Here is a 27003-nt window from a genome sequence, read left to right on the forward strand (position 1 = left end):
GTTAAGCACTAGTGGTAAGTTAGGATTAGGTTACAGGGGGTTTAAGCACTAGGGGAAGGTTAGTGTAATGGTGGGGGGGCAGTGTTAGGCATTAGGGTTATGGATAGGCTGAGAGGGGGTGAGGTAGGGTTAGGCATAAGGGTTAGGTTGCGGAGGTGTGGTAGGGTTAGGCACTGGGGGAAGTTGAGTTAGGTTATGGGGGAGGGTGGGGTTAGGCACTAGGGCAGTGGTTCACAAATTTTTGGAATCACGGCGCCCTAGAGCATCAGATTTTTATTCACGGCACCCCTAGGCCAAAAGTTTCTTATTGAGAAATTAAGAAAAGAGAAAAATCCTAGATCATGTAAATTGTGTTTATAGGTCATTCTTAGGTTCAATTATGTGATGAGGCACTTCTGTTTGTGCACATATTTTATGATTGGCAGCCACCAGCACTGGTTTTGCCTATAACATTGACTATAAATAACTTGAATTGGTCCTCGACCACCAATCCAAGGCACCCCGCACGTATCCTGAGGCACCCCAGGGAGCCACAGCACACAGTTTGAGAACCACTGAGGAAGTGGGGTAGAGTTAGGCACTAGGGTAAGGGATACGGGGTCTGTACTTAGAACACTGTCACATGAGATGACCGCCAGAACCCGGAAACCACCAGTACCAGGTCCTATGTTTTCCCTTATTACCCACCTAGCATTGCTCGGGGCACCAGTACCAGGTGCAGGGCTGTATTTACAAACGACAACCTGAGCACCTCAGGGTTCTAAGGGTCAGAACTCTGCAGGAGGCATAGAAAGGTGTATATATCCATTTACTAATTATTTTCTATTTTACCTACTTCATTTCACCAACAACCTATGTTAGCGGTATATAGATTGGAGAAGAGGTGTCGGATAGAACGGTATGACCACATGGAGTAAGTACATGAATACGTATATTAGGGACTATCCCTACTTATCAGCCCTGGTCGGTGTATATCACAGTACACAGCAATCCATCTAAACGTCAGTCCAGAAATTATTATTCCCCACCCAGTAGGAGGAACACTCACAGAAATACAGATAGAAATGCCAAATAAGCATGACGGGATGTAACAGCAGAACAGGATCTGGGTCTGGTACAAGATGGGGCTTTGTGGGGAGGATCTGACTGGAAGAGTAGTCTTGATCATGGATAAATCACTCCTTTGCATATCACTGTCTGAGAGATACAGTGGACCCCATTGCAGCTGCTGCAGAATACTGTGCCTCACTGCTCGCATTGACAAGTAACTGGCAGCTGCAGCCGTTCTCCCTGTCCTGTGTTTCACCAGGTGAATTGCCGGAGCTGTCATTATTATTATTATAACGCAGCTGCACGGTTGCAAGAGGGACTGATACAATATTACCTGTTTTTTTTTTTGGGGGGGGGGGGGCTTCTGATTCTTTACCAAAAAAAGTAATATCAGACAGTTAATTATAACTCAGAAAAAAACTGTTTATAAAATATTACACACCAATGAGATGGATTTATACTTATGAGGAGTAGATTACAGAAGCCACGCAATCTCTTATTCCTACATATGAGCACAATTCCCCATGCATGGTACTGTAGTGGGGTACAGCTGTGGGGTACAGTAGTGGGGTCCGTGATCAGCCCAAACAATTGTACTTCCTACTGAACTTAGAAAGACAAATATTTTGTGCTTCTGTTGTGTGGCACTGAAGTCACTAGCGAGGGGGCATTCGGCAGCACTGTTCTGCCTTATTCTACGTGTTGCTAATGGCCAAGAGACAGTGTTACACACTTAGATCGAATCTCTTAAGAATGTTTCACTTATCATTATATTTATTATATAGCACCAACATATATATTACACAGCACTGTACAACGGGGGGGGGGGGGGGGGAGATAATGATACACATAAATAACATACGATGACGTGAAAGAGAAGGTAAGGATAGCCCTGACCAAGTGAGCTTATAATCTACGAAGCGTGTACAATGGTGATATACAAGGTAGCGGGATAACAATTATAAGTAGTGATGGAGAAAGTGTGAGCAGAACCGATATTAAGGCAGCCGCTGGAGACAGAGCTAAACCCTATCACATAATCTTCTCTCAGTCACCAGTAACCACATCGAACAGCTAGTGCTATGCAATGCTGTCCACATTCAGCGGGTACATGAGGGCGTCCTGCCCACTCTGATCCGGCATTTGGGCACAGCACCGGAGAACATGCGGATAGCAGAAATTGCACCCATTTCCATGCTTCCATTTAGTACATCTCCCTAAGAGAAATATATGGACACGAATGGGGGGTATGCCATAAGGAGGAGAGATATACATTTTGCCTAAATGTTCTTTAGGTTAAAGCACAGGTTCTCAAACTCGGTCCTCAGGACCCCACACAGTGCATGTTTTGCATGTCCCCTCACAGAATCACAAGTGAAATAATTAGCTCCATCTGTGTACCTTTAAAAATGTGTCAGTGAGTAATTAATACACCTGTGCACCTGCTGGGGTTACCAGCAAAACATGCACTGTGTGGGGTCCTGAGGACAGAGTTTGAGAACCTATGGGTTAAAGTCCTTCTTTGTGCTCCATAGCGAACCAGCCATCTCCTCCTCCTTTCCTGATGCTGAGGGGTACAAAATGTGTGTGGATCAGTGACCACACCAATACAATATCACTGTACAGATTGCAGAGCCAAACGCAGGACCTAATCCTATCTGCAGAGAAAAAGCAATGCCTAGGAAGCCTGTACCCCAATGCATACATCCCAAATAAAGGTGCGGTAAACACCCCTATATATCACCCGGCCAGAGGGTAAATACCAGGAGTACCAGTGAGATGTGAGCATTCCGTTCCAGGACATTCCTTCTTGTACTAATCATTGCAGATGATGAAATGACCAGCCTCAGTCCCCAGAGAACTGCAGCAGCCCAGGAAAGGATTGTATACGTATCCAGCTGCCTGAGGCGGTAACTGTAATGGTGCATTTCTCATTCCTTACACAACACCCCATAAGCATTCTATGTACATAAGACCACATACTGTAACCTAAGGCTTTAGACACTATTAGTCCAACCAGCCTGGACTGTACCATTCTCTCGCACTACAGCAGCTAGAACATGAACACGCTGCCGCCCCAAATATACTGCAGCCTTAGACAGCTGCCTTGTAACTGGCCACTGCCTCACCTGCCTCCAGGCAGCCACACGTTGCTGTATTCACATCTAACCAGGATAATCCTGCAAACTGGATTCATGTCACATTTTACCACTGAGTCTGTGCAATTACCAGACCACTGCGTCTACAGGTTCTGTCGCCGCTCCTGAATACATTTACATGGTTTATCTGGGAAAATTAGAAGAATAACTTAGTATCCACTACATCACGCAGGGGCACCCTTTCACCACTTTTGGAAGATCTGGCATGACTTGCTGAGACTTGTGGTTCCATGACAACTGAAGAGCAATCTGGAGCACGCCTTTAGCTGGCATGGCATGCTGAGACTTGTGGTTCCATGGAGCCACCTGTTGCATACCTTTAGCTGGCATGGCATGCTGAGACTTGTGGTTCCATGACAACCCGAAGAACCACCTGGTTCCTCTACACACAAGAGAGGTAGTGAGAAGACCTCACTATGATCATCTTGGAACGGTCTCCTGGATTCATGCTGTGGTGAGATTCCTGACAGTAATACATCCATCACGTGTGTGTATCCAGTAACACAAAAGCCACACACCGGATCATAGCTAATACCTCCCATGATGCAGGACCTGACAGCACTGTGGAATGGGAGACAATGAATGCTGCTGCTGCTGCATACTGTACAATGTGGAGCAGCCACTCTGCTTTTAAGCCTGTATAAGATACTGGACGCTGTAGCCAGTACTCGTGATTTAAAGGGCTACACTGGAACCCCTGCAACATCGGCTCATACAGGACGCCTAGTGCACTTGCAATGGTTACAGCAATTCATGATCACTCTGCCATTAACCCCCTGGTGCCGGAACTCAGCATTCTCTGTACATAGCATCTACCCCACCTGCACATCACAGCCCTAGTAAGGCTGACAGACCCCCATTTATGACCAGGCGTTCATCTGGCTCTCTCTCCTGCAACAGAAGCGGCAGAACGATCATCTACATCAGGCTTCAGTTTCCTGTGGCTCTCCAGAAGATGGGAACTACAAGTCCCAGAATGTTGTGCCAACCAGAAGCTACACAGCTTGCCTATCATTGGTGATTGTATTACATGACCGACATAATCTATCTCCATATTCCTCAACTGTGGAGCCCCAAGTAACCCATAGAGCCAGTTACCTTTACCAAGGAGTGTGCTAACTCTCTCCAGTAGGGGGCAGTCAAAGACCAACTAGTGAGTTCTATATGGTGGCTTGTTGATGAGGGGGTGCACGTATATGGCATACACAGGGGTATATACCAGGCAGCTGGGTGCATCCCCAGCAGACCTCATGCATGGAGATACTATGCCCAGTCCATGCCAACCTCAGGGGCAGGTGCTGCCAGGGATGGACCTGGCATCCCTTGCTGGCCATGTCTTGAGCTCTCTTGCTGGCCATGTCTTGAGCTCTCCCCCTCCCCATAAGCCCCCTCTATATCGGGGTGCATAGCCTCCAACGCTGCCAACGAGGTCCTTACCTTCTAGGATGAAGTAGACTTTCTCCAGGACCATGGTGCCACCTCTGCCAGTCCACAGCAAGGACCAGGCTGGTGTAGAAGACTCTGTCTCCAGTAACTGCTCAGGAATCCAAACTGAGTGGGCTTTCCATCACAGAGCCGCTGCCACTCGTGCCTTCCGTGGGGTGGTGGTTCTCCTAGGCAGGGTGCCGTGCCCTCAGCGTGCCAGGCCCCCGGAGTGTGTCTCCCAATCCTTGCAAACTTCCCCCCCTGGGCAGTGGGCTCCTCTCCCGGAGATCTGCAGCCCAGCTGCACCCAAATCCATCAGGATCCCCCTTATCCTGCCCCTCACCCCCCTAAAAAAAGTAGTCACTGTCCAGGGTGGTGGCGCCGGGGTGCCATCCTGCCGGGAGATGCCCAGGAGCGGGCGCAGGAGCTCAGCAGGGTGGGTGAATGAACACTTGCCAACAGATGAGGCTCATTTAGGATGGGAGGCTGGAGGGGCGGCGTGTGCGCATGCGTCGGCCCAACTCTCTATACAGGAGAGCAGAGCTCAGGGTCTGTCTAATGAGTGACTGCTTGCCTGTCTCTGGGAGAGACTCCTTCCCGCACCACCTCTGCTGCTGGGTCATCTCTGATCATACAGGGGTGCAGGTGGGAATGGGATGTATAGGATGGGGTGCCCTGCCCTGGGGGCTGTGTGCTCAGGCTCAGCACCTCCCTGGCAGAGCAATTGCAGAGTGTGAAGCCAACAGCAGCAGCAGCAGCACACACAGCGCTGGTATATAGTCACTGCGAGGGCACAGATACAGGAGAATGTTAGAGATACAATGTATCAGTCCGCATTAACCCCCTCACTCCCGCTGTGCAACTCATATCTCTATCACTTCACATTAACCTCCACACACCCACTGTAGGGCACTAATCATCTCTATTACTTCACATTAACCCCCTCACTGCCACTGTACAACACATAGCATCTCTATTACTTCACATTAACCACTTCACTCCCACTGTACAGCACAAATCATCTACTGTCTTGCTTCACATTAAACCCCTAACTCCCGCTGTGCAACGCATATCATCTCTATTACAGTAATAGATATGAGTTGCACAGCAGGAGTTAGGGGGTTAATGTGAAATAATATAGATGATTTGTGCTGTACAGTGGGAGTTAGGGAGTTAATGTGAAGTAATACAATAGATCACAGGTTCTCAAACTCGGTCCTCAGGACACCACACGGTTCATGTTTTGCAGGTCACCCACCAGGTGCACTGTGTATCACCAACTGTCACATTTTAAAAATCTACAGGTGACCTGCAAAACATGGACCGTGTGGGATCCTGAGGACCGAGTTTGAGAACCCCACACGGTACATGTTTTGCAGGTGATACACAGTGCACCTGCTGGGTGACATGGAAAACGTGAACCGTGTGGGGTCCTGAGCAGGGCCGGTTCAAGGCCGCTCTGCGCCCCGGGCAGGAAACGGGGCGTGGCCTAATACAGGGGGCGTGGTCAGTTACGCCCCCTGTATATTGCTAGCGCCGCTTGAATGCTAAGCGGTGCGTGATGACGTCATCGTGCACCGCACAGCAAAAGGTCCTCTCCACGAAGGGAAACTAGACGCTACGCGTCTAGTTCCCTTCGTGGAGAGGACCTTTGCTGTGCGGTGCACGATGACGTGATCGTGCACCGCTCAGCAAAGTTACTCTCCACGAAGGGAAACTAGACGCGTAGCGTCTAGTTCCCTTCACAGGAGACGGACGGGGGACGGCAGCGGAGGCGGACGGGGGACACAGCGGGCAGCAGTGGTGGATCTTGCCACGGTGCGGCGCCCTCCGGATGGCGCCAGCGCCCTCCGGAAGGCGGCGCCCCGGGCAAAAGTCCTGCTTGCCCGTGGCAAGATCCGCTACTGGTCCTGAGGACAGAGTTTGAGAACCACTGCAATAGATGATTTGTGCTGTACAGTGGGAGTTAGGGGGTTAATGTGAAATAATACAGTAGATGATTTGTGCTGTACAGTGGGATTTAGGGGGTTAATGTGAAATAATACAGTAGATGATTTGTGCTGTACAGTGGGAGTTAGGGGGTTAATGTGAAGTAATAGAGATGATATGTGTTTCACAGCGGGAGTGTGGGGGTTAATGTGATGTGAAGTAATAGAGATGATATTAACTCCTGCTGTGCAACACATATTATCTCTATTACTTTACATTAACCCCCTCACCACCAGGGAGAGTAACTGTACAGCACAAATAATCTTTATTCGCATTAACCCCCTCACTCCCACTGTGCAACGCAAACCATCTCTGTTACTTCACATTAACCCCCACACTCCCAGTGTACAACACAAACCATATCTACTACTTCACATTAACCCCCACACTCCCAGTGTACAACACAAACCATATCTACTACTTCACATTAACCCCCACACTCCCAGTGTACAGCACAAATCATCTCTATTCCTTCACACAGCACAAATCATCTGTATTACTTCACATTAATTTCTCACTCTTGCTGTACAACACAAATCATCTACTACTTCACATTAAAGCCCTCACTCCCAGGGAGAGGAACTATAAATTAACCCCTCCATTCCCAGGGAGAAGACCTGTACCACAAAGGACATCTCTATCACTTCACATTAACACCCTCACTACCAAGGAGGAGATCTGTACAACACAGATCATCACTATAAATTCACATTAACCCCCTCACTCCCAGGGAGAGTAACTGTACAGAACAAACCATCTGTATTCACATTAACCACCTCACTCCCACTGTACAACACAAATCATCGCTATAAGTTATTATTAACCCCCTTCATTCCCAGAGGGAAGAAATTTACAACACATGATATTTCTATCACTTCACATTAACCCCCTCACTACCAGGGAGAAGAACTGTACAACACAGATCATCTCTATTACTTTACATTAACCCCCTCACTACCAGGGAGAAGAACTGTACAACACAGATCATCTCTATTACTTTACATTAACCCCCTCAATACCAGAGAGAAGAACTGTACAACACAGATCATTACTATAATTTCCCATTAACCTCCTCACTCCCAGGGGGAAGAATTATACAGCATATATCATCTTTATCATTTCACATTAATTAACCCCTTACTCCCAGGGGGAATAATAGTACAACACAGTTAATGTTTAGCATTTCAAATTAACCCAATCACTCCCAGGGTGATGAATTATACAATACAGGTCATCTCTATCACTTCATATTAACTCCATCACTTCTAGGGGGAAGATCTATGCTCATTTATATCACTTCACATTAACCCTCTCACTATCAAGTGGAAGAATTGTACAACACAGATCAATTGTATTGCTTCACATTAAACCCCTCACTCCTCAGTGGAAGAATTATACAACACGTCATCTCTATCACTTCCCATTACTATCAGGGGGAAGAATGATAGAACATTGGTCATCGCTATAATCTCACTTAACCCCTCAATCCCTGGCGGAAGAATTATACAACACAAATCATTGCTATAATTTGACTTTAACCCTCTCCCAGGTGGAATAACAGTACAATACAGATAAAGTCTAGCACTTCAAATTAACACATTCACTCCCAGGATGATGAATTCAATACAGGTCATCTCTATCACTTCACATTAACTCCCTCACTCCCAGGGTCTGTACAACGGAGACCATCTCTTTCACTGCGCAGTAGCCCTCTCACTCCCATGTGTACAACACAGATCAATTCTATTGCTTCACATTAACCCCCTCACTCCCAGGGGAAATAATGGTACACCAAAGATTACCCCCAGATAGTTTCCCATTAGTCCCGCAATCCCAGGAAGAACAATTATACAAAATAGATCATCTCTATAATTTCACATTAACCCCCTCACTCTCCTGGGGAAGAACAGTACAGTAGAGATCATTTCTATTCATTCACATTTCTCCAAGGGAGAATAATAGTATAACATAGGCTATCTCTACCATTTCACATTAACCTCCTCACTCCCAGGCAGAATGAATAGTACAATGCAGTTAAACTTTCTCACTTCACATTAACCTTATCACTCCCAGGTGGGAGAATTGGACAACACAGATCATTTCTATTACATCGCATTAACCCCCTCACTCCACGGGGAGAAGAACTATAAAACACAGGTCATCACTGTCACTTTACATTAACCCCTCACTCCCAGATGGGAAAAAAGTGTAGGATACAGATTATACAGCATACGCAAATCACATATATATCCACTCACTGTCAGGGAGAAAATATCACCCTATGTACTGCAGAACCCACAGGTGCCTCTATCAGTACATTAACTCATAAACTACCATGTAAAAACACAGTATTTGGAACAGGACCCATGGTCGTTAACCCATTACTTGCCAGGGTAAAAAGGACATATAGTTTATGCTCGCAGTGAATTAATCATTTCACTGTCACTAGCGTGCAGCATAGTTCATAGAACATATATTCAACCTTATCAGTGCATTAACGTATTTACTGCCAGATCAGATCACATGGGACACACACTCACCCCTCGCATTGCATTAAACCAGGGTTTCTCAAACTCGGTCCTCAGGACCCCACACAGTGCATGTTTTGCAGGTAACCCAGCAAGTGCACAGGTGTATTAATTACTCACTGACCCATTTTAAAAGGTCCGCAGGTGGAGCTAATTATTTCACTTGCGATTCTGTGAGGAGACCTGCAAAACATGCACTGTGTGGGGTCCTGAGGACCGAGTTTGAGAACCTGTGCATTAAACCAATTCAGCACCACAGTAATGCACAGTATAGGGATATGTGCACTCAGCACTAACAATTCATTAAGCTAATAACTAACAGCGAAGAGCAGGACATAGGTATCTAGCAGTGCACTAGGGCAGGACATAGGAGTCTAGCAGTGCACTAGGGCAGGACATAGGAGTCTAGCAGTGCACTAGGGCAGGACATAGGAGTCTAGCAGTGCACTAGGGCAGGACATAGGAGTCTAGCAGTGCACTAGGGAAGGACATAGGAGTCTAGCAGTGCACTAGGGCAGGACATAGGAGTCTAGCAGTGCACTAGGGAAGGACATAGGGATCTAGCAGTGTACTAGTGCAGGACATAGGAGTTTAGCAGTGCACTAGGGCAGGACATAGGAGTCTAGCAGTGCACTAGGGAAGGACATAGGAGTCTAGCAGTGCACTAGGGCAGGACATAGGAGTCTAGCAGTGCACTAGGGAAGGACATAGGAGTCTAGCAGTGCACTAGGGCAGGACATAGGAGTCTAGCAGTGCACTAGGGCAGGACATAGGAGTCTAGCAGTGCACTAGGGCAGGACATAGGAGTCTAGCAGTGCACTAGGGAAGGACATAGGGATCTAGCAGTGTACTAGTGCAGGACATAGGAGTTTAGCAGTGCACTAGGGCAGGACATAGGAGTCTAGCAGTGTACTAGGGCAGGACATAGGAGTCTAGCAGTGCACTAGGGAAGGACATAGGAATCTAGCAGTGCACTAGGTCAGGACATAAGAGTCTAGCAGTGCACTAGGGCAGGACTTAAGAGTCTAGCAGTGCACTAGGGAAGGACATAGGGATCTAGCAGTGCACTAGGGCAGGACATAGGAGTCTAGCAGTGCACTAGGGAAGGACATAGGGATCTAGCAGTGCACTAGGGGAGGACATAGGGATCTAGCAGTGCACTAGGGAAGAACATAGGGATCTAGCAATGTACTAGGGCAGGACATAGGAATCTAGCAGTGCATTAGGGCAGGACATAGGAGTCTAGCAGTGCACTAGGGAAGGACATAGGGATCTAGCAGTGCACTAGGGCAGGACATAGGAGTCTAGCAGTGCACTAAGGAAGGACATAGGGATCTAGCAGTGCACTAGGGTAGGACATAGGAATATAGCAGTGCACTAGGGAAGGACATAGGAATATAGCAGTGCACTAGGGCAGGACATAAGAGTCTAGCAGTGCACTAGGGAAGGATATAGGAATCTAGCAGTGCACTAGGGAAGGATATAGGAATCTAGCAGTGCAATAGGAGAATCCAATACTGCACTACGGCAGGACATTGGAGTCTAGGAGTGCACTAGGGCAGGACATAGGAGTCTAGCAGTGCACTAGGGCAGGACATAGGAATCTAGCAGTGCACTAGGTCAGGACATAAGAGTCTAGCAGTGCACAAGGGAAGGATATAGGAATCTAGCAGTGCACTGGGGAAGGAAATAGGAATCTAGCAGTGCACTAGAGAAGGACATAGGAATCTAGCAGTGCACTAGGGAAGGACATAGGAATCTAGCAGTGCACTAGGGTAAGACATAAGAGTCTAGCAGTGCACTAGGGAATGACATAGGAGTCTAGCAGTGCACTAGGGAAGGATATAGGAATCTAGCAGTGCACTAGGGAAGGACATAGGAATCTAGCAGTGCACTAGGGAAGGACATAGGAATCTAGCAGTGCACTAGGGAAGGACATAAGAGTCTTGCAGTGCACTAGGGCAGGACATAAGAGTCTAGCAGTGCACTAGGGAAGGATATAGGAATCTAGCAGTGCACTAGGGAAGGACATAGGAATCTAGCAGTGCACTAGGGCAGGACATAAGAGTCTAGCAGTGCACTAGGGAAGGATATAGGAATCTAGCAGTGCACTAGGGAAGGATATAGGAATCTAGCAGTACACTAGGGAAGGATTTAGGAATCTAGCAGTGCAATAGGAGAATCCAATACTGCACTACAGCAGGACATAGGCGTCTAGCAGTGCACTAGGGCAGGACATAGGAGTCTAGCAGTGCACTAAGGAAGGACATAGGGATCTAGCAGTGTACTAGGGCAGGAAATAGGAGTCTAGCAGTGCACTAGGGCAGGACATAGGAGTCTAGCAGTGCACTAAGGAAGGACATAGGAATCTAGCAGTGTACTAGGGCAGGACATAAGAGTCTAGCAGTGCACAAGGGAAGGATATAGGAATCTAGCAGTGCACTAGGGAAGGAAATAGGAATCTAGCAGTGCACTAGAGAAGGACATAGGAATCTAGCAGTGCACTAGGGAAGGACATAGGAATCTAGCAGTGCACTAGGGTAAGACATAAGAGTCTAGCAGTGCACTAGGGAAGGATATAGGAATCTAGCAGTGCACTAGGGAAGGACATAGGAATCTAGCAGTGCACTAGGGAAGGACATAGGAATCTAGCAGTGCACTAGGGCAGGACATAAGAGTCTAGCAGTGCACTAGGGCAGGACATAAGAGTCTAGCAGTGCACTAGGGAAGGATATAGGAATCTAGCAGTGCACTAGGGAAGGACATAGGAATCTAGCAGTGCACTAGGGAAGGACATAGGAATCTAGCAGTGCACTAGGGAAGGACATAGGAATCTAGCAGTGCACTAGGGCAGGACACAGGAATCTAGCAGTGCACTAGGGCAGGACATAAGAGTCTAGCAGTGCACAAGGGAAGGTTATAGGAATCTAGCAGTGTACTAGGGAAGGATATAGAAATCTAGCAGTGCAATAGGAGAATCCAATACTGCACTACAGCAGGACATAGGAGTCTAGCAGTGCACTAAGGAAGGACATAGGGATCTAACAGTGTACTAGGGCAGGACATAGGAGTCTAGCAGTGCACTAGGGAGGGACTTAGGGATCTAGCAGTGCATTAGGGCAGGACATAGGAGTCTAGCAGTGCATTAGGGCAGGACATAGGAGTCTAGCAGTGCATTAGGGCAGGACATAGGAGTCTAGCAGTGCACTAGGGAAGGACTTAGGGATCTAGCAGTGCACTAGGGCAGGACACAGGAATTCATCTAGCGGCACAGTAATTCCTGAGCTCAGCCAGGAGTAACTTTATGCAGTGTACCCCATCAGGAGCTGTCCATTCAGCACCACTGTCCTCTCTAGCACAGTCCCGGACACTGACACCTTCCAGCTATTATGGGGCTAATTCTGAGATGGGATCAAAGCAAAAAATAAAATCTAAGTAACCTTGTATTTGGAACAAACAATGCTGCAATGCAAGGGGTGCAAATACATGTATTATTTTGCATGCAGGGTAAATGCTGACTGCTTTTCCATGTAGCCCACACATGCTGGACAGCTTTATTAATCTACTGCAACTTAGGTATGAGCTTAGACATGCCCCTCCCAAATATACATCTCTCTGCACATGTTACTTCTGCCCCACCTGCAGCGTACCATGGTTTCGCCAAGTATGAAGTTACTCATTTTTTATTTGAGCTAATGGGAACAGAGGCGATGCAATATTACTCCAGGCAGTTAAGAGGATAAACCCTCATGGTTAGAGTATTTTACTATATTTCTGACAATCAGGCATAATGTTCAATTTAAGGGACCCTACTATATGTGTCATTATTTATTTATTAACAACCATTTGTATAGCGCACACATATTCTGCGGCGCTTCACAGAGAATATTTAGTCATTGACACCAGTCCCTGCTCCATATTCCCTATCACACGCACACTAGGATTAATGTTTTGTCAGAAGCCAATGACCCTTTGGATTGTGGGAGGAAAGCCATGCAAGCATGGGAAGAACATACAAACCCCACCAAGAGCCTTTGCAGGAATCGAACTTAAGAGGCTGCGAGGCAGTAATGCTAGCCACAACACCAACCATACTGCCTGTCATATTTCAGTAATACTGATCTAGTGTTAGTAATAGATACACAGGGATACAATGATATATACAATGTCCCCTCATTGTGTTGGCATTGCATTGTATGGAGAATCTCACATAGGAATAATAATAGTGACTGGAGAATGGCAGTGATCTTTGGGTCTCAGATGAGTGGCAGAAAAGCAGGACACTTGCGCTGAATGTGGGGTCAGGGGGAGGGTGTGTGCAGGGGTCCTGAGGATTCAGGTTCAGGCAGCAACATATTGCATACTTGCCTGCTCTCCAGCATTCTGCAGGAGACACCCGGTTTCTCTGGTAGTCCCCCACAGCCCAGGAAGAGTGGGCACCACTCCTGCATTTTGCCCACTTCCTAGTGAAGTGGGCAGAACAGGGAAATAAATGCAGAGAAACCGCGGTCATGGCAGAGGAGGCGGGACCTAATGACACAATTATATGCTAATCCCGTCATTTTAGCTCTGCCCCCATGTAAATATGGTCCAGTAGCGTCATTATGCCCATGAGGGTGCTGTTATGATTCCTGTACTCCAGACCGGAGGAGATCTTATGGCAGGGATCTGAGTACAGGAAAATAAGCTGGTTGTGGGAGCTGGATAGCCTAGTAACCCCTGGCGCCCTAACTCCGTTGTCTCGCCCGTGTTATCAGAAATCCCCTGCGAGACTATGGTTGCTTGAGCCCATGGCAGCCGCGTTCGAAGGGCGGATTATGTCTGCCCAACCCCGATGCCCCCGCAGGTCTTAATGGGAGACAAGGGGAAGTCCGAGACAGGGTGATAACAAGGGGCCCTCTGACTAAGCAACCAGGCCAGGGGTCACAAGCTAACTAACTAAATCAAAAGGTATGTGCGGACTAGCCGCCAGGAAAAAGGACAACCAAGGATCCACTGATCCGACACTCCTATCCAGCACCGCCGGACACCAGAGTGGATCTGTGGAAGCGGAATCCTCCGCAAAGCTCCAGAACACAATTAAACAAAATAATAAACAGAAGCGGACAAGCCGCAACACACGGCTGCGCCGCGACTCACGAACACCACCAGATGTTAAAGGTGCTCGGTCAGACTCCAGGAACAGATGGTAACTTCCGAGTACAGGATCTCTGAGGACAGGAACAACCGAAAAGACCGGGACTGGGAACTCTCTGCAGCAGACACAGGCAAACAGGAAGCTATCACCGGCGTCTGTAAGAAGTCCTGAGGGTGCCTTTATTCAGGCACCCTCCAATCAGGATCCAGACAGGACAATCAAATAGAAATGCCGTGCAGCTTGCATGCTGCACGGCCAGCACATAATCAGGGTAATGAGAATAGACCCAGCAACGGGGAACGCGGCTGAACGTGGCGTCCCCGTTGCTAAGGTCAGAGCGGCTCCGTGCGCCCGGCGTCTTAGCGTTGCCAGGGAGCCGGCGGCTGAACGCGCACGGCGTCCCTGGTTGCTAGGCGCCGGGCCGCACGGCCGAGCGGACCCCGGCGCCTAACAGTACCCCCCCCTTGAGGAGGGGTCAAGGAACCCCTAAAGCCAGGTTTCCGAGGAAATTCACGAAAAAATGCCCTTTTGAGCTTTGGGGCATGAAGGTCTTCATCCAGGACCCACGACCTTTCCTCTGGCCCATAACCTCTCCAATGCACCAAAAAATAAAGCCGACCCCGGGACAACTTGGAATCGAGAACCTTCTCAACCAAGAACTCTTGCTGACCCTGTACATTAACTGGTGATCTCCCCTGAGATTTTTTACGAGGAAATCTGCTGGACGAAACATATGGTTTAAGCAATGAGCAATGGAAGGTATTTCCGATCCGTAAAGTTTTTGGTAAACGTAACCGGAAAGCAACTGGATTGACTTTTTTGATAATGAGAAATGGTCCAATATATCTAGGACCCAATCTGGCTGAGGTTTGTCGAAGTTTGATGTTGCGAGTCGACAACCACACCCTGTTTCCTACTTTAAAAGTGCACGGCCGCCGGAGCCTGTCAGAAAAAATTTTTTCCCGGAAAGCTGCTTTTCTGAGAGCCAGGTGCACTTTTTTCCAAATAAGTTTAAGATGAGAGGTCAGGGCCAGAGAGGAGACAGAGGAATGTTGAAAAAATGAATTAGCTCTGGGGTGGAAACCAAAAACTGCAAAAAATGGAGACACATTGGTGGAGGAATGACAGGCATTATTATAAGCAAACTCCGCCAATGGAAGAAACTCAGACCAGTCATTTTGGAGTTTGGCCGAGTACAAACGCAAATATTGTTTTAGAGATTGGTTAACTCGCTCAGTCTGTCCATTGGATTGTGGATGATAGCCGGAGGTTAATGATAATTTCATCTTTAATGAAGCACAAAAAGACTTCCAAAATTGCGCAATGAATTGTGGACCCCTGTCAGAAACAATATCAGTGGGTAACCCATGGAGTCTGAAAACATGACGGAGGAACAAGACTGCCAATCCCTGGGCAGATGGCAATCGGGGAAGAGCAATAAAATGGGCCATCTTGCTAAAACGGTCCACTACCACCCATATGACTCGGCATCCGGCTGACAGAGGGAGATCCACCACAAAATCCATGGAGATATGCGACCATGGCCTAAGAGGAACTTTCAAGGGCATAAGTTGACCAATAGGCAAAGAACGGGGAACTTTATGCTGTGCACAGACCTGACACGAAAAAACAAACTCTTTAATGTCTTTGGAAAGACCAGGCCACCATACTGAGCGGGATACTAATTCCAAAGTCTTAGCGATTCCCGGATGCCCTGCAACTTTGCTATCATGAAATTCCGCCAACACAGTTGCTCTCAAAAACTCAGGAACAAAAAGACGACTAGCAGGAGTATTTCCCGGAGCTTGATGTTGAAGCAGCTTTAATTGGGAAAATACATCCTGTGTGAGACCTGCCTGAATGACTGAAGGCGGAAGTATGGGAGTAACAGGACTGTTGTCTTGAACCGGAAGGAAACTGCGTGACAGGGCATCTGCCTTGGTATTCTTGGAACCTGGTCTGAAGGTGATAATGAATTTGAAACGAGTAAAAAATAAAGCCCAACGAGCCTGTCGGGCATTCAGTCGTTTAGCCGATTCAATGTATTGAAGATTTTTGTGATCAGTCAAAACTGAAATGGTGTGGGTAGCTCCTTCAAGCCAATGTCTCCACTCCTCGAAAGCCCATTTAATAGCCAGCAATTCCCGGTTACCAACATCGTAGTTGGATTCTGCAGATGAGAATTTCCTGGACATAAAGGCACAAGGATGTAACTCAAGGGAATCTGGATCCTTCTGAGAAAGGATAGCCCCTACTCCAACCTCCGAGGCATCCACCTCAATAATGAAAGGTAATTCTGGGTTGGGATGTCTAAGGACAGGGGCTGAGACAAAGGCTTGTTTTAAGGCCTGAAAAGATAACTCCGCTTCACATGACCAATTGGTAGGATCTGCTCCCTTCTTCGTAAGTGCCACAATGGGAGCAACTAGGTCAGAGAAAGAGTGAATAAATCTTCTATAGTAGTTTGCAAACCCTAAAAAGCGCTGAATTGCTTTTAAATTGGTGGGTTGCGCCCAACTAAGGATGGCTTGGAGCTTTTTTGGTTCCATTCGGAATCCCCGAGGGGAAATAATGTACCCTAAAAAGGATACTTCCGTGACATGAAATTCACACTTCTCCAGCTTGGCATATAAGTGATTTTCACGTAATCTCTTTAGCACCTGACGCACCTGGGTAACATGTTGTTCCACGGAGTCAGAATATATCAAAATATCGTCTAAATAGACCACGACGAATCTTCCCAGAAACTCACGGAGCACATCATTAATGAGATCCTGGAAAACTGCCGGAGCGTTAGATAGGCCGAATGGCATGACCAGATACTCATAGTGGCCCGACTGAGTACTAAATGCCGTTTTCCACTCATCCCCTGACCTGATTCTGATGAGGTTATATGCTCCTCTAAGATCAATTTTAGAAAAAATAACAGCCGAACGTAGCTGATCAAAGAGGACAGAGATCAGCGGCAGAGGGTAAGTATTCTTTACTGAGATTTTATTCAAAGCTCTAAAGTCAATGCAGGGTCTGAGTGAACCATCCTTCTTCTCTACGAAGAAGAAACCTGCACTTAAAGGGGATTTAGATGGCCTGATAAACCCTTTCCCAAGGCTTTCTTTCACATACTCATTCATGGCCACAGTTTCAGGACCAGACAATGCATATAACCTTCCTTTAGGCAACGTGGCACCAGGAATTAACTCAATGGCACAATCATAAGGCCTATGGGGAGGCAAAATATCCGCATTGCCCTTGGAAAACACATCAACAAAATCCTGGTATTCCCCAGGAATATGTGCGGAACTGGCGGCAGCTACTCGGATAGGAAGCGTAATACATTCTTTATCACAGATGGTACCCCATTGTAGGATCTCCCCAGACTGCCAATCAATGACGGGATTATGAAAGGCCAGCCAAGGATGACCCAGAACCACAGGAACTGCTGGACAATGGGTAAGGAAAAACTCAATTTTTTCAGAATGCAGAGCTCCCACCGAGAGCAAAACAGGAGGTGTACATAGAGAAATAACCCCATTGGATAAAGGACTCCCATCTAAACCATGCATGGTGATACACCTACCTAAGGTTAGCTGAGGAATACCTAAGGCCTTGGCCCATGTTAAATCCATAAAGTTTCCTGCAGCTCCACTGTCCACAAAAGCAGAGACCGAGGAACAGAGGCTGCCATAGGAAACTTTAGCAGGAACCAACAGTGAATTATTTGAGGAGATGAGCTGCAGACCAAAGTGAACCCCCTCACAATTCACTTGGTCAGGAAGTTTCCCAACTTGTTTGGACAACTACGGGCAAAATGTCCCTTACCTCCGCAGTATAAACACAGACCATAATTTTGCCTCCTGGTTCTTTCTTCCGGAGACAATTTGGAGAGACCAATCTGCATAGGCTCCTCTATGTCTACAGGAATGGAAGGAACCCAGGGAGAGGACCCGACAGATGCCCCTTTTTCAGCCCTCCGCTCTCTGAGCCGACGATCTATTTTAATAGATAGCTCCATGAGGTTATCGAGGGTCTCAGGAGCGGGATACTGGAGGAGACTGTCTTTTATAGATTCCGATAAGCCGAGGCGAAACTGACTGCGCAGGGCTGGGTCATTCCAGCCACAGTCGTTCGACCAACGGCGAAACTCCGTACAATAATTCTCTGCGGGATTCCTACCCTGTCTAAGAGCACGCAACTGACTTTCTGCGGACGCCTCTCTATCAGGGTCGTCATACAATAGCCCTAAAGATTTTAAAAAGGCGTCTACAGACGATAAGGCCGGATCGTCTGTCTTTAAGCCAAAAGCCCAGGTCTGAGGATCCCCCTGAAGTAGAGAAATAATAATCCCAACCCGCTGAGCCTCTGTACCTGAGGTAACTGGTCTTAAACAAAAATACAGTTTGCAAGATTCTTTAAAATTAAAAAACTGTTTTCTATCCCCAGAAAAACGGTCAGGCAGATGCATTTTTGGTTCAGGGATGACCCTCGGGGAAGTCCGTAACAGATCTTCCTGTGACCTCACCCGGAGGGACAGATCCTGAACCATCTGAGTAAGTTCCTGAATCTGACTAACAAGAAGCTGGCCAGGGTTTGGCCCAACACCGGTGGGATTCATAAGGCCGACAAAAATCTCCCAACTAAAAAGTGAAAAAATTTACTGTAAGTTAAATCTTTTCTTTTGTAGGCCGGTGATAATGTTATGATTCCTGTACTCCAGACCGGAGGAGATCTTATGGCAGGGATCTGAGTACAGGAAAATAAGCTGGTTGTGGGAGCTGGATAGCCTAGTAACCCCTGGCGCCCTAACTCCGTTGTCTCGCCCGTGTTATCAGAAATCCCCTGCGAGACTATGGTTGCTTGAGCCCATGGCAGCCGCGTTCGAAGGGCGGATTATGTCTGCCCAACCCCGATGCCCCCGCAGGTCTTAATGGGAGACAAGGGGAAGTCCGAGACAGGGTGATAACAAGGGGCCCTCTGACTAAGCAACCAGGCCAGGGGTCACAAGCTAACTAACTAAATCAAAAGGTATGTGCGGACTAGCCGCCAGGAAAAAGGACAACTAAGGATCCACTGATCCGACACTCCTATCCGGCACCGCCGGACACCAGAGTGGATCTGTGGAAGCGGAATCCTCCGCAAAGCTCCAGAACACAATTAAACAAAATAATAAACAGAAGCGGACAAGCCGCAACACACGGCTGCGCCGCGACTCACGAACACCACCAGATGTTAAAGGTGCTCGGTCAGACTCCAGGAACAGATGGTAACTTCCGAGTACAGGATCTCTGAGGACAGGAACAACCGAAAAGACCGGGACTGGGAACTCTCTGCAGCAGACACAGGCAAACAGGAAGCTATCACCGGCGTCTGTAAGAAGTCCTGAGGGTGCCTTTATTCAGGCACCCTCCAATCAGGATCCAGACAGGACAATCAAATAGAAATGCCGTGCAGCTTGCATGCTGCACGGCCAGCACATAATCAGGGTAATGAGAATAGACCCAGCAACGGGGAACGCGGCTGAACGTGGCGTCCCCGTTGCTAAGGTCAGAGCGGCTCCGTGCGCCCGGCGTCTTAGCGTTGCCAGGGAGCCGGCGGCTGAACGCGCACAGCGTCCCTGGTTGCTAGGCGCCGGGCCGCACGGCCGAGCGGACCCCGGCGCCTAACAGTACCCCCCCCTTGAGGAGGGGTCAAGGAACCCCTAAAGCCAGGTTTCCGAGGAAATTCACGAAAAAATGCCCTTTTGAGCTTTGGGGCATGAAGGTCTTCATCCAGGACCCACGACCTTTCCTCTGGCCCATAACCTCTCCAATGCACCAAAAAATAAAGCCGACCCCGGGACAACTTGGAATCGAGAACCTTCTCAACCAAGAACTCTTGCTGACCCTGTACATTAACTGGTGATCTCCCCTGAGATTTTTTACGAGGAAATCTGCTGGACGAAACATATGGTTTAAGCAATGAGCAATGGAAGGTATTTCCGATCCGTAAAGTTTTTGGTAAACGTAACCGGAAAGCAACTGGATTGACTTTTTTGATAATGAGAAATGGTCCAATATATCTAGGACCCAATCTGGCTGAGGTTTGTCGAAGTTTGATGTTGCGAGTCGACAACCACACCCTGTTTCCTACTTTAAAAGTGCACGGCCGCCGGAGCCTGTCAGAAATTTTTTTTTTCCGGAAAGCTGCTTTTCTGAGAGCCAGGTGCACTTTTTTCCAAATAAGTTTAAGATGAGAGGTCAGGGCCAGAGAGGAGACAGAGGAATGTTGAAAAAATGAATTAGCTCTGGGGTGGAAACCAAAAACTGCAAAAAATGGAGACACATTGGTGGAGGAATGACAGGCATTATTATAAGCAAACTCCGCCAATGGAAGAAACTCAGACCAGTCATTTTGGAGTTTGGCCGAGTACAAACGCAAATATTGTTTTAGAGATTGGTTAACTCGCTCAGTCTGTCCATTGGATTGTGGATGATAGCCGGAGGTTAATGATAATTTCATCTTTAATGAAGCACAAAAAGACTTCCAAAATTGCGCAATGAATTGTGGACCCCTGTCAGAAACAATATCAGTGGGTAACCCATGGAGTCTGAAAACATGACGGAGGAACAAGACTGCCAATCCCTGGGCAGATGGCAATCGGGGAAGAGCAATAAAATGGGCCATCTTGCTAAAACGGTCCACTACCACCCATATGACTCGGCATCCGGCTGACAGAGGGAGATCCACCACAAAATCCATGGAGATATGCGACCATGGCCTAAGAGGAACTTTCAAGGGCATAAGTTGACCAATAGGCAAAGAACGGGGAACTTTATGCTGTGCACAGACCTGACACGAAAAAACAAACTCTTTAATGTCTTTGGAAAGACCAGGCCACCATACTGAGCGGGATACTAATTCCAAAGTCTTAGCGATTCCCGGATGCCCTGCAACTTTGCTATCATGAAATTCCGCCAACACAGTTGCTCTCAAAAACTCAGGAACAAAAAGACGACTAGCAGGAGTATTTCCCGGAGCTTGATGTTGAAGCAGCTTTAATTGGGAAAATACATCCTGTGTGAGACCTGCCTGAATGACTGAAGGCGGAAGTATGGGAGTAACAGGACTGTTGTCTTGAACCGGAAGGAAACTGCGTGACAGGGCATCTGCCTTGGTATTCTTGGAACCTGGTCTGAAGGTGATAATGAATTTGAAACGAGTAAAAAATAAAGCCCAACGAGCCTGTCGGGCATTCAGTCATTTAGCCGATTCAATGTATTGAAGATTTTTGTGATCAGTCAAAACTGAAATGGTGTGGGTAGCTCCTTCAAGCCAATGTCTCCACTCCTCGAAAGCCCATTTAATAGCCAGCAATTCCCGGTTACCAACATCGTAGTTGGATTCTGCAGATGAGAATTTCCTGGACAAAAAGGCACAAGGATGTAACTCAAGGGAATCTGGATCCTTCTGAGAAAGGATAGCCCCTACTCCAACCTCCGAGGCATCCACCTCAATAATGAAAGGTAATTCTGGGTTGGGATGTCTAAGGACAGGGGCTGAGACAAAGGCTTGTTTTAAGGCCTGAAAAGATAACTCCGCTTCACATGACCAATTGGTAGGATCTGCTCCCTTCTTCGTAAGTGCCACAATGGGAGCAACTAGGTCAGAGAAAGAGTGAATAAATCTTCTATAGTAGTTTGCAAACCCTAAAAAGCGCTGAATTGCTTTTAAATTGGTGGGTTGCGCCCAACTAAGGATGGCTTGGAGCTTTTTTGGTTCCATTCGGAATCCCCGAGGGGAAATAATGTACCCTAAAAAGGATACTTCCGTGACATGAAATTCACACTTCTCCAGCTTGGCATATAAGTGATTTTCACGTAATCTCTTTAGCACCTGACGCACCTGGGTAACATGTTGTTCCACGGAGTCAGAATATATCAAAATATCGTCTAAATAGACCACGACGAATCTTCCCAGAAACTCACGGAGCACATCATTAATGAGATCCTGGAAAACTGCCGGAGCGTTAGATAGGCCGAATGGCATGACCAGATACTCATAGTGGCCCGACTGAGTACTAAATGCCGTTTTCCACTCATCCCCTGACCTGATTCTGATGAGGTTATATGCTCCTCTAAGATCAATTTTAGAAAAAATAACAGCCGAACGTAGCTGATCAAAGAGGACAGAGATCAGCGGCAGAGGGTAAGTATTCTTTACTGAGATTTTATTCAAAGCTCTAAAGTCAATGCAGGGTCTGAGTGAACCATCCTTCTTCTCTACGAAGAAGAAACCTGCACTTAAAGGGGATTTAGATGGCCTGATAAACCCTTTCCCAAGGCTTTCTTTCACATACTCATTCATGGCCACAGTTTCAGGACCAGACAATGCATATAACCTTCCTTTAGGCAACGTGGCACCAGGAATTAACTCAATGGCACAATCATAAGGCCTATGGGGAGGCAAAATATCCGCATTGCCCTTGGAAAACACATCAACAAAATCCTGGTATTCCCCAGGAATATGTGCGGAACTGGCGGCAGCTACTCGGATAGGAAGCGTAATACATTCTTTATCACAGATGGTACCCCATTGTAGGATCTCCCCAGACTGCCAATCAATGACGGGATTATGAAAGGCCAGCCAAGGATGACCCAGAACCACAGGAACTGCTGGACAATGGGTAAGGAAAAACTCAATTTTTTCAGAATGCAGAGCTCCCACCGAGAGCAAAACAGGAGGTGTACATAGAGAAATAACCCCATTGGATAAAGGACTCCCATCTAAACCATGCATGGTGATACACCTACCTAAGGTTAGCTGAGGAATACCTAAGGCCTTGGCCCATGTTAAATCCATAAAGTTTCCTGCAGCTCCACTGTCCACAAAAGCAGAGACCGAGGAACAGAGGCTGCCATAGGAAACTTTAGCAGGAACCAACAGTGAATTATTTGAGGAGATGAGCTGCAGACCAAAGTGAACCCCCTCACAATTCACTTGGTCAGGAAGTTTCCCAACTTGTTTGGACAACTACGGGCAAAATGTCCCTTACCTCCGCAGTATAAACACAGACCATAATTTTGCCTCCTGGTTCTTTCTTCCGGAGACAATTTGGAGAGACCAATCTGCATAGGCTCCTCTATGTCTACAGGAATGGAAGGAACCCAGGGAGAGGACCCGACAGATGCCCCTTTTTCAGCCCTCCGCTCTCTGAGCCGACGATCTATTTTAATAGATAGCTCCATGAGGTTATCGAGGGTCTCAGGAGCGGGATACTGGAGGAGACTGTCTTTTATAGATTCCGATAAGCCGAGGCGAAACTGACTGCGCAGGGCTGGGTCATTCCAGCCACAGTCGTTCGACCAACGGCGAAACTCCGTACAATAATTCTCTGCGGGATTCCTACCCTGTCTAAGAGCACGCAACTGACTTTCTGCGGACGCCTCTCTATCAGGGTCGTCATACAATAGCCCTAAAGATTTTAAAAAGGCGTCTACAGACAATAAGGCCGGATCGTCTGTCTTTAAGCCAAAAGCCCAGGTCTGAGGATCCCCCTGAAGTAGAGAAATAATAATCCCAACCCGCTGAGCCTCTGTACCTGAGGTAACTGGTCTTAAACGAAAATACAGTTTGCAAGATTCTTTAAAATTAAAAAACTGTTTTCTATCCCCAGAAAAACGGTCAGGCAGATGCATTTTTGGTTCAGGGATGACCCTCGGGGAAGTCCGTAACAGATCTTCCTGTGACCTCACCCGGAGGGACAGATCCTGAACCATCTGAGTAAGTTCCTGAATCTGACTAACAAGAAGCTGGCCAGGGTTTGGCCCAACACCGGTGGGATTCATAAGGCCGACAAAAATCTCCCAACTAAAAAGTGAAAAAATTTACTGTAAGTTAAATCTTTTCTTTTGTAGGCCGGTGATAATGTTATGATTCCTGTACTCCAGACCGGAGGAGATCTTATGGCAGGGATCTGAGTACAGGAAAATAAGCTGGTTGTGGGAGCTGGATAGCCTAGTAACCCCTGGCGCCCTAACTCCGTTGTCTCGCCCGTGTTATCAGAAATCCCCTGCGAGACTATGGTTGCTTGAGCCCATGGCAGCCGCGTTCGAAGGGCGGATTATGTCTGCCCAACCCCGATGCCCCCGCAGGTCTTAATGGGAGACAAGGGGAAGTCCGAGACAGGGTGATAACAAGGGGCCCTCTGACTAAGCAACCAGGCCAGGGGTCACAAGCTAACTAACTAAATCAAAAGGTATGTGCGGACTAGCCGCCAGGAAAAAGGACAACCAAGGATCCACTGATCCGACACTCCTATCCGGCACCGCCGGACACCAGAGTGGATCTGTGGAAGCGGAATCCTCCGCAAAGCTCCAGAACACAATTAAACAAAATAATAAACAGAAGCGGACAAGCCGCAACACACGGCTGCGCCGCGACTCACGAACACCACCAGATGTTAAAGGTGCTCGGTCAGACTCCAGGAACAGATGGTAACTTCCGAGTACAGGATCTCTGAGGACAGGAACAACCGAAAAGACCGGGACTGGGAACTCTCTGCAGCAGACACAGGCAAACAGGAAGCTATCACCGGCGTCTGTAAGAAGTCCTGAGGGTGCCTTTATTCAGGCACCCTCCAATCAGGATCCAGACAGGACAATCAAATAGAAATGCCGTGCAGCTTGCATGCTGCACGGCCAGCACATAATCAGGGTAATGAGAATAGACCCAGCAACGGGGAACGCGGCTGAACGTGGCGTCCCCGTTGCTAAGGTCAGAGCGGCTCCGTGCGCCCGGCGTCTTAGCGTTGCCAGGGAGCCGGCGGCTGAACGCGCACGGCGTCCCTGGTTGCTAGGCGCCGGGCCGCACGGCCGAGCGGACCCCGGCGCCTAACAGGTGCGGGGCCTAAAGACACCTGCCCACCGCCCACCTGCTTCTTCTCTCTGGGATTACTAATGTCGGTAAGTATGACATATGGGGAATTGGATCCAGTGTCAGCCTGGGGCATACAGAGCTCCCTTGGGGATATGCAGTGGCATGGACCCCTGCCTTTGGGGTGTAGTCACCCACCAGATAGGGGTGTGGCCAGCTGCCACAGATGCTTGACTAACCATTAGGTGAATCTTGGTGTAGTTTCTATAGAAGTGAACCAAGCACCCGTGGTGGACCTACATTTTGGGGACTCTGAAGCTTAAATTGTTATAGGGGCCCCTTCGCAACCAGCAACAATAGGGCAAAATCCAACAAGGTCCAAAGGGCCTTGCTGCCCATGCAAGGACCTCGAGGCCCAAATGGCAGAGAATGGGGTGGAGTCAATGAAAATGGGCCATACAGTGAGCCCCTTCCCACCAGCAATGAGGTCTGGGTAACTGCTGTTACCTGCTTCAGTGGGGTTGTTCCATTGCAGATCACCACACATTTGAAAAGAAAAAAAAAATGTAACCACTGCATCTCAGAATTTGATTAAAATTGTGCTACTGGGTTATCTCATATGTCAAAAATTTTCTAGGCTATGCCATTAAGGTTTCGATTTATGGGGAATCAAAATTAGGGAAACGTCATTAATCACCTCACGGAAACAATACTTCATTAATCACCTCAGTCTCTCCTCCCCCCTCTTTAATATACACCTGAGAGCACACACCGCTCAGCACCAGCAAAATGACCTTATTAGACACCACCTTATCCCGGGCTCCTTCTCACCTATCACTGCTCCCAGCCTCCATCCTAAGACGGGCTCTCTCAGGCTCCGCCATTCCTGGGAATGTCACACAGAGAAGCTCTGCAGGCTGTCAGGAATTGTTGTTTAAATGTATACATGTTTCACGCTATTTACAGAGAGAAAATCACAGAGCTAGACTACAACTCCCAGCGGCTCCCACGGTACTAAGCTATGCCCCGCCGGTCATTTGACCACATCTCATAACCATACAGTACATACAAACTAGGGGTGAAAATCAGATTTTTGGTGTTAAAATGCACCAGTGAGACGAGTGCAGCCTGAACTGAGAATTCAGATGTCTTTTTATGGTTCCGATTGCTTCCAGCCTAAGGGCTGGGCTGTAGAACTATTAAGCCGTGCACCAACAAAGGATTTCAGGATCCAACTGCCAAAATGTAGGCTATGAATAGATTCTGGCGAACTCAGCGAGCCCATACAGCTGGGGGTTCGGGCGCTGCACGCTCCAAAGAAAATGTAAACATTTTGCCAAATACAGGGACATTTTAGGTTGTATGAATTGGGTATTAGAGCATATTCTAAGGCTAATATTAAGTACTTCAACCCATTGGTTTATCATTCTATCACTAAAATAACCTTATATTTAACATACACTTAAAAAGCTCCATTGATTTTGTTGAAAAATTCACTCATTAGAAAAAAAAAAAAAGTTGTTTCCAGGCCCTTCTGGGATTAGGGGCCTGGTTTCATATTAGTTTCATAGTAGATCCACTCCTGTAAGCACCCATGTTCTTGGTGGTCCTGCTCCACCAGGTAACTGAACCTCTACCAGAGTAGCACTCAGGGGCATAGTAAGAGAGGAGGGTCCTGTGTGCAGTCTCAGCCTGGGAACCCCTCCTGTCTAGTCTGCAGCGCAGTAGACTCTGAGCACTAGAGTATACAGCGCATGTTCGCAGGTCTCCGGGAAAATAGCATGGTGGCCATTTTCCAAGTGATTTTCCTACTGAGCATGTGTGCAATGCGGGGAAAGCATCAGCCACCCCATATTCCTGGGCATGT

General features: G+C 47.7%; 1 protein-coding gene across 2 annotated transcripts in view; it reads right to left on the bottom strand.

Moving 5' to 3' along the window:
* NETO2 (neuropilin and tolloid like 2) overlaps positions 1–5270 on the bottom strand; it is a 61902-nt gene extending 56632 nt beyond the window's left edge. The window contains exon 1 of one of the 2 annotated variants that reach the window (XM_063945570.1): positions 4647–5270. In XM_063945570.1, the coding sequence (XP_063801640.1) occupies positions 4647–4680 (34 nt within the window). In that variant the 5' untranslated portion in view covers positions 4681–5270. Of the gene's footprint in view, positions 1–3744; positions 3768–4646 lie in introns of those variants that run through there. The other variant, XM_063945571.1, reaches the window with a different exon arrangement.
* Positions 5271–27003: the final 21733 nt, after the last annotated feature.

The sequence above is a fragment of the Pseudophryne corroboree genome, chromosome 11 (assembly GCF_028390025.1).
Source record: "Pseudophryne corroboree isolate aPseCor3 chromosome 11, aPseCor3.hap2, whole genome shotgun sequence".
Classification (NCBI taxonomy): Eukaryota; Metazoa; Chordata; class Amphibia; order Anura; family Myobatrachidae; genus Pseudophryne; species Pseudophryne corroboree.